Source organism: Nomascus leucogenys, chromosome 22a (assembly GCF_006542625.1).
Source record: "Nomascus leucogenys isolate Asia chromosome 22a, Asia_NLE_v1, whole genome shotgun sequence".
NCBI classification, from domain to species: Eukaryota; Metazoa; Chordata; class Mammalia; order Primates; family Hylobatidae; genus Nomascus; species Nomascus leucogenys.
In genome coordinates, this window is record NC_044402.1 from 99633599 (window position 1) to 99648305 (window position 14707).

Sequence of the window (14707 nt, forward strand, 5' to 3'; positions counted from 1 at the left end):
TAAGGTTTGTTTCCCTATCTCTAATGCATGAATACGATAGGGAAAATGGTCCATTATATAAATTGCAAATAGTAATAGTAGTCTCTCAGGACATTGATTCTGTTAACAATTTCCTGTTGAGCACGCATCTCCTGCATGCCATGCAATGGACTAGTACATTACATATATTATCTAATTGTCATTGTTACTTTTTACTTGAAAGGTTAATTGAGACTGCCAACAAGAAAGTGAGTAATTCTGACCATGAAGCAGTTCAGGAAAAGTGTCATCACTGAGATTATGGCATGCAAGGTGAATCTTGGAAGATAAAGATAGATTTCACCAGGTGGGGAGAGGACTGAAAGTCTAGAAATGAAGGTAGGGCTCAGATTATAAAGAATGTCATGCAAAAAAACAATTTTTATCTTAATCTTACGGGCCCTAGGAGTCGTTGAAGGCTTTTAAACTGATATGATGAAGAATTAACTCGTCTTTCTTTTCCTCTCTTTCCCCCACCTTCTTCCTTTTTAAGAAGAAGTTGTTGGGGAAAAGGCTATCATAAAGTCAAGAGTATGACTTATCCTAGCCTAGGTATCTTTTTTCACAGTGAACTTGTGTGGCTTGGTATTAACTGGGACCCACAATGGCCTGGTACTGGTAAAGTGCACACTTCATAAGTTCTACCCTCTAGGAGTGTTCATTCTAAAAAGACATGACATATATCATAAAGGACCACACTACATCAATCATTTAAATAATCTGTTATCATTTTAACCACTTTCTTTTCTTTCTCTGTGTGTATATATGCGTGTATTTCTGTTGTTGCTGTTGTTAATATTAGAGTTTTTAAAGCTCTCTTCGACTGAAAATGAATGAGGTATGGCAATATCTATTTCACTTATAAAATATTTTAAAAGATTAAAATATTTCAAGTCCACAATAAATGAGTGACATATCCTCCAAACCACATATCAAAGGCTGAGAATGTTCAAATGACCAGGGAGGGCTTTCACAAAACAATAATATGGCCCAGTGTTCAAGCTTGGAGCTTAACAGATCAAGAGTTTGAATCTTGGCTGTAAATCTTATGTGTTAAGTGATAAGGAGGAGAGGGGCACACCACAGATGAAAAGAGTGGGGTTCCTGTCCATGGTACTGAAATGCCACTGCATACAAAATGGCTTGCTTTCTCTTCCCCAGGACACTTGGTTTTGACCACAACTTCTCACAGCCCCCATGTTTTTTCCTTAAAAAACACTGGTCTAGGTATATGACTAATTTTCCAGTTTTTACAATATTTCAGAACAAATACAAACTAGAACTTGCTCAGCACTAAACACAAGTTCATAGCCTGCTCTGATCTCCCACAAGAGAGTTAATAACTTTGCCCCTGTTGAATAAAGCTGTATATGCTCCTTGAAGGCAGGGCCTTGTCACAGTGATTATTCCCCTTGATATGACTAACACAAAGCTAATGAGTTACTTCACCTACTAATTAGTAAGTAGCCCCCACTCCCTTTGGCCCTCTAGGAACTCTAATGAATGAATATCTCAGCAAATGAACAGTTCTTCAGGAGAATGACTCATAGATTCTTGCAGCAGAAATGCAAAAGGCCATTTACTCACCCACATCTTCAATACAGAAAATGTCAGCATATGTAACCAAAGGGAAATGTTTTCTGAGTATCTCAAAAGGAAACTCATATTATTAACCACAGACAGTTCGCTTTCTAAATGGAAGCACATAAAGTCCCCAAACAAACTTTTGTAACTGTGAAAGGATTTCTCTTCAGATGGTTGAGACTCTTCTGAAGTGTGAAATGAGCCAGATAATATTCAGCTCTTGTTTCTTCGTCACCAAATTCTCTTTTCATGAATCCAATAAGTGTCTATTAAAATAAATAAACACCCCCTAATGACTCAAGATAACCTAATCAAGAAAACTGAAATGGATAAAAGCCTGACTATAAGGAAGGCTTGTCAAGGGCTTCAATGAATCCCTACAAGGAGGTTATCTAAACCTGAAAAAAGATTTGTGCTGGCTGTTTGGTTAAAGTTCAAAGTTAATTATTTTATGCTTTAAATGTGGTAAGTACAGAAGATCTGCTTCTTTACTTTTCAAAACTGTATACTAAATTCTAAACTGTATTTTTACAGGGATCAACTTTTAGCTATGTCTGGGTTATCTTATGCATGTCACTGACATTTCTATGGATATGTCTGTAAAGATTGAGTCTGTACTTGAGAGTAATGAAAATTTTATTTCAGAACAGCCCTTTAAACCTCTGCTGGGCTCAAGTCAAGGGGGGATTACACAAAATTTTGTTGCCCTCCTTAGCATACATGGAATATACATAGCTATTTAATAGTATGGAGACTTGGTACACCTTTACACATACAAATATGTACAAACACACATACATGCATACATGGGTACATGCACCTGAAAAAGCCATTTGTGTTTGTCAAAAGAGAAGAATGAATTTAGAATCCTGGACTTCTTCACTTCAACAGCAGAAAGATATTAACAGCAAAATGCACTAGGATAAAATATCAAACTGAAAACAATCCTGGACTTCTTCACTTCAACAGCAGAAAGATATTAACAGCAAAATGTACTAGGCCAAAATATCAAACTGAAAACAACCAAAATGCTTCCAGTGCCTCCCTTCAGGTCCAAATGCCAGCATACCTGTGACATATCACTGTATATTACAAACTTCCTCAAGAATTTATCATAATGGGTGGGTGGTGGGGGTGGGGGTGGTGTGGGTGGGGTAGCGGTTGGGGAAACCAGACAGGGCAGACAACCAGGAGTAAGACTTTTTTTAAAGATCAGGGTGGGACTAGAATGAGGTGAGCAAGCGACTAGGGCATGAAATGTAAACAATATGGCTTGACAAGTGTGTGCCTTCTTACATCTTGCACCCTAGGCATCTAGCCTGCCTTACCCTAGTCTTGGCCCTGTGAAAAGAAGAAGATTAAATAGTCTCAACAGCAAAGTGGTAGCAACCATTCGTAGATACCAACATTCTCCCACTGTAAGAACCACAGTTTAACTCGATGTCCTCTTCCCCAATGGGCTGGGGAGAAATCAGAGAGAAGGCTTTAATATGGCAACCTAATTTACTTCAAAGACACATGCAAGTTTCCAAAATTACCAAGTCAGGAACAGGAAAAATAATGAACTCAAAGGTTTCTGCAGAGGATAAAATGAACTTAAAATGACTTTAAAACTTCAGTGATAAATTAAAAGTATTTGACATTTTAAGAACTGCATATGTAGTCTGATTAATCTTCATTATCATCATTATTATTGATTGTCTAAGGACTCCTATAAAGACTAATTTTAAGGCATGAAACATTAACATAATTAATTCTGAGAGTGGTAAAAAGAACTCAATTCTTGATCATGAGGTTGATATTAAAACTGAGATCTTATGGGAATGTCTGAGGAGATTCCTTCGCTAGAATCTGATTTCTTGAGATTACACCAAAAGAAAAAAGAGGGGAGACTGGAGGGCTCAACTTGACGCTCACGCATCAAATCACTATGTTCACACCACTTAGTTTGGCATTTGGGAATCTGAGAAATTTCTTCACTAGGCATAATAATATTTTTCAAATGGTATTTTTAGCATACATATATTAAACTTTTTTGAATTTGAATTTGGAACACCACCCCTAAATTTTAGTATATTTCGCCCAGCTGACAAGAGTGGAAACTGGTCCATGATAGGCTCTCAGAATGATTGTGTTCTGAAGAAACCTACCTGGCAGCTACTCAGTCAAGGCTGTACACCTCATTTTTGCCTACCTTACATGTTGAATATAAATGGCAAAAGCAAAATCATTAGCAGTGAGACAGACCACCAACTCATTTTACACAGGGTATCCTATGGCCTATAGTTTCTGTTAGTCTTTATACCAGAGAGCTCAGGGCAGCAATATGTCTACTTCCAGTGCCCTAAGTTATCCCAGCCCCAATAAAGGTATCCTCAAAATGGAAACTTAATAATATAAGATCAACATTAAAGCATTTTTTGTGCAAAATGGCAAAACTTTGATCTTTGTGCAACATTTTTTAAAGGCTAGGAAACTAAATAATGAGACAAGATAATATTTTATATTTTGTAAATTTACTCTTCCACATAAAAAAGTTGTCCTAAAAAATTATAGTTTTAACTTGTCTTATAATTATGTGTTACACAGTTATAATATCAATTAGGACATAAATATACACTCCCATGCAAATATACACATTGAAAGAAAAGATTATAAAATGTTAATAGTAACTATGTCTGGGTCATGAAATCATGGGTGATCCACGTTTTTACTTTCATATTCTTCGTCACTTTCTGAATTTTTTAAAATGAGGCTGTTAAATTACTTACGTAATCACAAAATATAAATTATTTCTTTAAAAAATGTATAAATATGTACCTGAGACATTTTAAGAGACACAAAAACAAAAATTAATTACTTCTTTCCTTTATTTTTCTTTTATATAAAAAGAATCTTCCACAGAGACCTACATGTTTTAAATTATTTAGCCTGTCAAGCAAATTAGACCACCTATAAGGAGAGATTTAAAGAAAAAAACAATGTTCATAAAATCTGCGCTTGTAAACTGCATCTAAAACATAAGTACACTCTCAGGAATACAATTTGTTAAGTAGTTGAGAACTTGAAACTTTTTTTTTTTTTTGTAGAAACATAGTGATAAGGCATAAAGGTCAGTACACAAAATCCACTTAATCCTAATGTACATGAAGCATAGAACATACTGAAACCCAATCACCATGTAGGTCATAGTTTCTATGGGGAAAATGATTGTAGAATTGTGTATTACAAGCCAGAAATCCGTCTCTTTTAGCTACAACAGGATCACAATTATGCCTCCCATTCTAAAGTGTGTAGTAGGAAGAAAAACTCTCTCTCTCATTCCTGACTTTAGTGGCAGCTCCTGCAGCTAGTGGGCCTGCAAGGGCATAGGTAGCATGGAGGATTGACAGAGGTCTTTAAACCTTCGTAAAGATGAGGACAGATCCCCCTGGGTCCCTGTTGGTTCCAAAATCACCCTTTTTCTTTTATCCCAGCAGGCTCTGGGGCTGCCCCCTTTCATTATCACCATCTGGGATTTACAACCAGGCCGTCTTTTTCCCCTTGTCTGTATGGAACAGAACAGGGTGTATCAGTTTCTCTCCACCTTCCTGATACAAAAAGCAAGTCCACAGCCCTTCTGAAGTTTTTTGTTCATTGGTTTATCTTTTTAATGGAGGGAAGGGAAAACAGAGATTAAAAATAAGCCCCTTTCCATTTCTCTCCCTACTCTATTTTTACCCAAACCTAGTAGGAAAAAAAAAACAATCACATATGTAGTGTTGGGTCTTTGGGTATACAAATAATAATAATAAATAATAAAGATTAACTCTCCTCTCAAAGAAAAAAAAAAAGTCAGATGATCCTTAGCATTCTATGAGCTAACCTATCGTAGCCCATAAAAGGGAGAAGACAGAAGGATATGAGAAGAAAAAAACAATCAGTGTCTGGGAAATGGGGTAATTGATGTCAAGGGAGAGAAATGTGGCTGAGGATGTTGTCAAAGTACACAACCGTCCCCGGAGAACCACAGAAGATGTGCCCACAGGTTACTATGTTTTCTCTCCTCTAGATTTCTACATCCCAGATCACAGGTGATTGGGTAAAATTGGGAAGAAAGGGGCAAAGCGGCCCTACAGAATCTGCAGAAGAGGGCCAGCAAGATTAGCAGAAGCTTTTGAGGAACAAGGCTGAATGTGGGGCATTCGCTCCCTGGTGGCCCTTTGTATGTGAGGGTCAGACTGGAGTTATACAGAAAACACTCCATATGCCTTTACATTATGGCTTCTACTAAGAACCCCTAACTCCTAATTCACAGAGAATTACCACTGTCATTCTATTCCACGATCTGAGTATTCTGCAGACAGAAAAGGAAGGTAATCCTCAGAATTCATGCACAGAAAATTATTTTAAACCACTAAACTGGTCCTAAATAGAAAATGAAGGAAAAGTACAAGGTGAAATGTGCATAAACATGTCTTTCCCTCTGGTCTTATCCTTCTTGGACTCCTTTCCCATGAAGAAAGGGGCAAAGGCCTGATAGGAGATACCTAATGGAAGTGGATGATGGACTGGCCTAGCAATCACCAAGGGACTAGCGCTGAGCTGCAGGAGGTGGTCTGGGACCCTACACATGCATCCTCATGTGACCCATGCACTAGGGAAACATATACACATACTTCCCAGTAATGGATTTTCACAATGAACCAGTTTGCCACCCTTTCAACTCCTTTTCTGAACCCCTCTCCTTGCATTGTATCTGGTTCCTACCTAAACACTTACAGCCCTCAAGGACCCTCTTAGCCCACCATTCCTACTCTAAAACTTTCCTCCCTCTTCCTATTCCCCATTCAAGGCTTCCCTAACACACAGGGCAGTGTTAGAAATTACTCTTAACAGCTGATTACAGCAATTAACACCAAGGAGTGTTAATGGAGGGGTCATAGAAATTTCAAATGGAAGGAGAAGGTTGCTATGCATATTTGAACTCGGCCTTCAGGGATTCAAGGCAACTCCAGTTCACAAGAGTATCTAATTGTTTCCCTAATTTCACCTTCAGGAGAAGGGAAAGCCCTTGCATTTGGTTATTCAGTCACTGCAAGAACTTAAGACCCTCCAAAGAAAAACAAAAGAAGGAGGGAAGAAAATGCAAGAGAAGAGAAAAATCTTTGTTCCTCTCAGTCCTCACAATACAATGGAGTGGGTGTGGCCACTCCCCACTGCAGCTTGGAGAGGTTAAGTCCTATGATTAGTCATGACTAAGAGAGATACATAAGTCTATAAGGTGTATATATATGACTAAGATATATATATCCATAAGGTGTATGTATGTGTATGTATATGTACAGACATATGTATACATGTATATGTATGTACATATATGTCTACGTATATACATGTATATGTATGTACATATATATCTACGTATATACATACATATGTCTGTATACACATAGATACACCTTATGGATATATATATATCTCAGTCTCATATATACACCTTATAGATTTATATATGTATACACATACATGTATCTATATATACACACATACACACACACGTACCCACATGTACACACACATAGATACACCTTATGGATAGCCACCAAATATATATGCCATGTACCAAATCATGCAATTGATTTCACTGAATGTACTTTTTATGAAATGAATACTGATACTTATAAAATGAAGTGAATATCTTTTGTTAAATGGCCTTTGAAACTACCAATTAAATGCATTTTGTTTGGCAGTATCATTTTAAAAAAAAACATAATAAACATTATGCCTGAATTGCCTATCTAGTCAGCTATTTACCATAAGGTTCCCCACTCATAAGTGAAAATGAGATCACTGTCCCAGTGAAAAAAGAACAACCTCAAAGCCTCTTATCCTCACTTAAGCTCAATCTTACCTTCAGCATATTAATTCCCAGAACTATGTTCTCCTCCAAATTCTACGAAATCAGGGCTACTGATTTCTTCAGGAGACATCAAAAATTTGGAGAGCTAAGCTTCTGCCAATTGGCAAAAGCAGCTTTCAATCAGCTACCTGAATTATTTTGGGAGGCTGGAGGCATCACTATTTCCAAAAGCCATACTGCTACATCAACAGGAAGATCACAGGCATTTGGAATCAAGTTCTCGACTGTGGTCTTCAGTTTTTCTTGAAAGCTGCTTATAAAAGAAGGACTGTGTGAAACTTTGATATTTACATCAAGTCACAACTAAGGGGCAGGTTTGCAAAATCAATTGTGCAGCTTTTATACTCACTGCACATTTACCACATATGTCCTTTATTACACAGTGGAAAACCATTAAATGCACAGTAGTTTTGCCAAGTGGCATTATGCATTTAACAGCTTTATTCGTTTAACAGCTCCAACTCTCATTATATTTTGCCATGTGGTACATGGGATTTTATGCATTTAACAGTTTAAGAAGGCTCTATGGTATTTTCTTTTCATGTATTTCATACTATGGTTGGACATCATGTCTTAGCAAACTGTATTTCACTGATTTCATGGATGAGAGAAAGTCAGAGTAATCTGGAAAAATTACTACACTGAAATTGAAAAGGGAAACAAACATTTTAATCCCTTTCCAAGTTCCTTGATATTCTACTCCCCTCCTTTTATCAACATCTGAAAATAACCTACATCAGGTTAAAACTGCAGGTAAAAATGGCTAACCCTGTACTCTATAATTAATCTAAATATAACATTTAACTATAGTTCGAATTTTTCAGTTTTAAATACTTAATTTTTATTTTTTTTATTTTACTTTAACCTTCTTGCTTAATAGAAATACAATACTCAGTCACTTCCTTTCTTTATAGCACACAACAGAAGATTTGTTAGGGAGATGATCGACCATTCGATTATTTACATATGTAGGGATGAAAACATTTGTCATACAAGGACACAGAGGAAATCAAGCTCAGAATCAAAGGACTCTCAAAATTATGCTTTAACTAACTTTTGTTTCCTCTACTCTGCATTAGGTGTTTGCCCTAGGTATAAATAAGTAAGCATGCACCTCAAACCTAGGATTCTAGATTTGGGCAGAAGTTGTCCCTTTAAATGAAGAATTGAAGCAGATAGTAGATCCCATCAACTGTTGCTGCTTTCAGAAATAAAAAACTTAAGCATCTGTCTGCTCTTTTCCCCAGAGCATTACATTCTCCACAATCCCAGAACTCTGAAAAATTTTACTGGTTAAGCTTCTGTGTTTTTCTGTTAAAAGATTTTAGCACTTACTCTGCACTCCCCAACGTGTGCTTTCTCCTGAAAAAAACAACTGTATTCTGTACATAAAAGAACACCTGACATCAAAATGTGTCTCTGGGGCTGGGGAAAAGTGGTTATTATAACAGAGTCAGCCATTCCCCTTGTGGGAACAGGAAAGGTGATGAGACTTGTCTAAAACTTGGTCTCAGAAAGGTGTTGTTATATACATTCTAAGTTTTGTTCACATATATATATATATAAAGGGAGAGAAATAAAAGGGTACATTGCAGTGTTTAGAATAAAGAGTTTAGAATAATAGAATAAGTGTTTAGAATAAGGTGCTGTTACATACATTCTAAGTTTTGTTCATATATATATGTATATATATATACATATATATATACATATATATAAAGGGAGAGAAACAAAAGGGTACACTGCAGTGTTCAGAATAAGGAGAGAAATCATTCGAGGTTCGTTTTTTTAAATCTTTAAAAGAAAAACGATCGGGTTTGGCTTCATCTCTATTTTGAACTCCAATGGGAATAAAAGCAAACTAGAGTAAAAGGCACAACATGACAGGTTTCTTGGGGGTTATTATTGTTATTATTATTATAGGAACAGATGTATTTTTATTGGTGGAGGAAGGAGAAGGATCTAATTCCAGCCCTCGATTTTGCTCTTTTAAAAACCACTCACCTGACTTTTATTTGCAGCCACTTTGGCAAACAGGGCTTGAGACACCTTGGCCCTTTTCATCTCCTGTTGGATCTCGTCATAAATGGCAGCTGTGATGTTGACGTTGGCGCCGTCCACCTTAATAGGGAGGTCTGTTGTCGGTGTCGAGGTTTTGGCCTACCAAGAGACCATGAAAATAATAATTTAAAAAGTGCTGCATTCAGCCCAGCCATCTGTGCAGAAATTATCAAAGGATTTCAGTCAGCTGATGCCAAACTGCATTAGCTACAGAGGGACACTTCCTGTCCATTATTCTAATCAGGTTAATTGTGATTGGAAATAATTGCAGTGCATTCCTATAGGACATGCAGAATCCTGTCAACCCTGTTCTCTCACAGTATCCCAGATGAAGGTTCACAGGTAGGATGGCTCTCCTAGACACCAAACTATAAGCGACCATCTAACTACAAAACAAACATGCAGAACACACACACGGTTAACCTTTTCTTTCTAAAAATGGCACACCTTGGAAGAAGAGCCAATTCTTTCAGAAAAAAAAAATGAGTAAACGCGTAGAGGTCCCTAAATAATAAATTATTACTCAATTTAATGCACTCCCGAGTCTCTCTTATTCTTTATTAAAGCTTTACGTATGTCATTCGAGTATGTATGGTTTCCCATCATTATCATCATTATGCTACCCAGACAGTCACCTAATTTCACCTAGGAAATCAGTGGAAATGAAACAAAATTTCATTTCATAAAACTAGGCTTCAGAATGCCTTTGATGTGCCGTTTTCATTTTCTTAAACTCATATTGTGGTTTTATGTATTCTGCAGTGCTCGTTTTAATTGAATGATTTCCCATCAGCTTCAGAGACAAATGAAGGACAATATAGAAGATGTCTGTACTTCTTGGGGTTAGGATAACCCTAAAATGTCTGAATCTACTTAATCCAAAAGACGGTCATAACATTCACTTGGTGGGAGCCCTAGAATGCATTGCTGGTGTCTAATAAGAGAAGGCTGAGACATTTTCTTAGAACGTCTGGCAGCAAGATTTCAGGAAAAGACATCTTTGATCCTTGTGCACTACCAGCTGAATTGGCCTAACCTGCGTTTTTTCTCTTTGTCCCCATTCACCCTAGAATCTCAAACCAACAGAGTTATCTCCAAATCACAAGTTTCCCTGTGCGGATGCCCTGAGCTGTTCTCTACTGGATCCAGCAGTATGCAGGTCCACAGAAAGATGTAACAGGCAGTGTGGACTCTGTGACAAATGCTGTCTAGCGGCAGAACTTATGACCCTACGTTTCCATAAAGGCTTTGCTTTCTAACAGTGCTCAGTAACTTCTGCCATTTTTCTTCTACCTCCTCCTTCTCTCATACTATTTTCTAATTACTGCAAAGCAATAATTACTATAATTTATGGCGTGCTTTTTATGGGCCAGGTACTCCAGAAAGCATTTTAACTTTTGTTTTCACATTTAATTCTTTTAAGATTCCAATGAGTTAGATATTATTATTTTCATCTTACAAATGAAGAAACTGAAATAAAAGAGGCTCTTAACCTAGGACACCCAGCAGCCAGTGAAGGAACCATGATCTGAACGCAAGTCTCTCAGGCTCGAAAACATGGGCTCAGGACACTGCACTACACACTGCCTCCAAAATCTTCAATTTATGCCAGGTGCTGTTGCAAGAATTTTCTTGCCAGGTTGGGACTTTCCCAGTAAAAATCTAATTATCTGTAATTTTTTAAAATAAACTCTTTGTTCTGCTCAAAATTTCTAGTTAACCCACAGTGCTTTCCCTGTTAAGAGAACGTTTTAGCATAGCATGTCTACCCTTTCTCAATTCAGTTTTCTTAATTTGCCTCACTGACTATTTCATCCTACCTGACTGGTCAAGTCTTCTCTCAAACCATGAGGGCTAAGACGAAACCCCTCAGCCATGTGCCCTTACACAAATTACTGAATCCATCTAAACCTCAGTTCCCTCATCTGTAAAATGGGCATAATACCATAAAATGGTGACAACTGAATTCATGCCAAATGTTCACAATACCTAATACACGGTAAGCGTTTTAAAAAATGATCATTCTTATCTTAGTATTGTTTTGTCATTATTAAGTACATCATGGAATGCTGGCCAGCTGAAGAAATAAAAAGAGACTGGAGGTATAATTTCAAATTTCAAATTTCTTCAATTTGTTTTTCAGCTGCTAATAAAGTATAGATGGGGTCCAGAAAATAATCTCCCTGCATCAGTGTCAAGCTGCCTGTGTGCACTAAATTGTTGACTCCAACTAAAAGGCTGAGTCAGTGAGTACTCCTCTAATACTTGTTCTCACAATAAAATCTGTACTGTACTACGATCTTTACTGTTGAGATATGCCCGTAAAGAATTTTAAGTCAGTAATCATGAAGTGTTTTAAAAGACTTTAATATACTCTCCTATCTCAATCTTTACCGAAGAGAAAAAGAAGACAATTCTAGAGAATGTACAAATGCAATGCCATGACTGTATTCTCAAAAACATGTTTAAATATTTATTTTCAAAAATATCAAAACTGTGAAATTAAATAAGAGATTTCCCTGCTACACCTATCCCTAAAGGGCATCTTTATGAATTTTCTAGATGGCATTCTGGTCAAAATAAGCAAAATACTGACCCTAACTGTGTGGCCTTGTAAGTCGGTCTGGCACTGAAAGCTATTAGGTCTTTGAAAAGGTGCCTACGATATATAATCTTGTTAGGAAAATAGTATAAAAGAGCTGAAAACAAACACACAGACCTGTGTTAATTTCTAACAAGTAGAAGTAACTTTCTAAGAAGAGCTGCCTTGTCAAACGGCCATGAAGTATGGCTGGGCTCTTCTATAATGGTTTAATGGGCTTCAAAAGTGGCAAAAATATTGATGAATTTAGCAGAAGTAAATATTAGTGCACATTAACAACTTGCCCAACTTACTAGCTCAGTATGTATGTCCCCAGATTTTTTTTTAAATAAATAAAAATGCTTGGTTATACTCATCCAAAGTAAGCAGTCAAGAGACTTATTTTTGGTTCAAACAGTAACTAAAACTCATAATTCACTAAAGACTGAAGTGTAAGTAACACAATTTGGCAGTGCATGATAGAAAGTAATCTTCAATTAAAAGTTTATTGCAGAGTACAAAAATATAAAAAGAGTTAAAATGTGTGAAAAAATGGATATACTTGAAAAAGCTCAAATATTTCTACTAGAATACAATTCTGCTTCTATGCTTAATTAGTTCCTTAGAATTTATCAGAAAACGCAAAACCAAAGCTATAATATCTAAGCAAAACAACTTTCGGTTTTGAACCGCCCATTTTTCAGATTTGTATAAATGTATATCCATTAGGTTGGGCACGGTGGCTCATGCCTGTAATCCCAGCACTTTGCAAGGCCGAGGTGGGCAGATTACTTGAGGTCAGGAGTTCGAGACCAGCATGGCCAACATGGTGAAACCCCACCTCTACTAAAAATACAAAAAATTACCCTCGTGTGGTGGCATGTGCCTGTAATCCCAGCTACTCAGGAGGCCGAGGCAGGAGAATCACTTGAACCTGAGAAGCAGAGGTTGCAGTAAGCCATGATCACACCACTACACTCCAGCCTGGACAACAAAGTGAGACTCCTTCTCAAAAACAAACAAAAAAAATTTATACCCATTAAATACTGGTTTTGAGAATTAGCACTCAGACAGAACCTGCAACTATCGTAGCAACAGTGAATGGACTGGCCTCATCATAAATCTATCGAGTAGTAAAAGTTTAGGGGAAATAGGGGATAGGCCAGAAATGAGTGGGCTTGGATGTGAACTAGAAATGACCCCTGACTGCCTTGAGACCTTGACCCTTGAGTCAGGAGTTTTGAAGCACACATTACTAGATGTATACACTTGCATGAGGGCCTAAGAAAGGAATACTTTTCAAGTGTGTGGAGAGGAAGAATGGAAATCACCAAATTCTGTGGGGAGATCATCCTAGGATGGAAAATAATTAAGGCCTACCTTTCCACCATCATTTTCTAAAGGATCATTGAGTAACATCTCAGTCATTCTGATCTAGACACTGCATAGGTATGCTTCCACTGCAAGTGTTCCTCCATTTTGTCTTTTTCAGATGACATAAAACAGAGCTTAAACTACCCTCTGCCCCCTGCCCTCAGCCACCTCCACCGCATCCAGCCCAACCAAATAAACATACAATTTAAAGGAAAGCAGCATGCTTGCTATGCAAACTCAGCTTCAACACAAATGCCCTAACTCCTTCTTTGGCAACTGAGCAGCTATGTATAAACATCCTAGAGCCCACCCCTGTGCCCACTCCTACCTTCCTACCCCTCACCTACCACGTATGGAAGAATGGGACTTCCTAAAGGGACAGAAATACAGTATGGGATCATATATGGTCAGAAGTTCATATCCTCTGACCAACATGTTCAGCAGATTAAGAAATTGTTGAATTGGCCAGGCACGGTGGCTCACGCCTGTAATCCCAGCACTTTGGGAGACCAAGGCAAGTGGATCACCTGAGGTCAGGAGTTTGAGAAGAGCCTGGCCAACATGGTGAAACCCCATCTCTACTGAAAATACAAAAATTAGCTGGGCATGGTGGTGGGTGCCTCTAATGCCAGCTACTTGGGAGGCTGAGACAGGAGAATTGTTTGAACCCAGGAGGCGGAGGCTGCAGTAAGCCAAGATCATGTTACTGCACTCCAGCCTGTGTGACAGAGCGAGACTCCATCTCAAAAAAAATAAAAATAAAATAAAATAAGAAAAGAAAAAAGGGAAAGAAATCCTTGAATTATGTCTCTCAGTGTTTGAGGGAAAACACAGTAACTAGTGAATGCAAGATGTTTCCAAGATAAAGAGTGAAAAATACGGAAAGCAAGTTTCTCACCTGAGGGGTTCGGGAGGAGCTGGGACTGCTGGAGGCCGAGGAGACCATGCTCACATTGGGATTCATGCTCCGCTCCCTCTCATCCTGGTAGATGCGATCTCGCTCCACTTCTGGCAGATTGAGGAAATTCTGCATGGCCCTCAGGTTTACTAGAAGAGACTGAGAGGCTGTCCGAGGGTCTTCTTCCTTACGCAGAATCTCAGACAACAATCCCTGATTAAATGGGGGAAAAAAAACAGATCAAGTCACATTTGCAGGTATATGTGTGTGGTTTCTGTCTTCCACTCCT

The 14707-nt window shown here is 37.9% G+C and overlaps 1 protein-coding gene across 3 annotated transcripts in view; it reads right to left on the reverse strand.

The window, feature by feature from the left end:
• Positions 1 to 14707, reverse strand: part of SATB2 (SATB homeobox 2) — a 190725-nt gene that overhangs the window by 45267 nt on the left and 130751 nt on the right. For all 3 annotated transcript variants that reach the window (XM_003253903.3, XM_030802779.1, XM_030802780.1), the window contains exons 8-9: positions 14419 to 14631; positions 9509 to 9664 (exon numbers count right to left, since the gene is read on the reverse strand). In XM_003253903.3, the coding sequence (XP_003253951.1) occupies positions 9509 to 9664; positions 14419 to 14631 (369 nt within the window). The remainder of the gene's footprint in view (positions 1 to 9508; positions 9665 to 14418; positions 14632 to 14707) is intronic.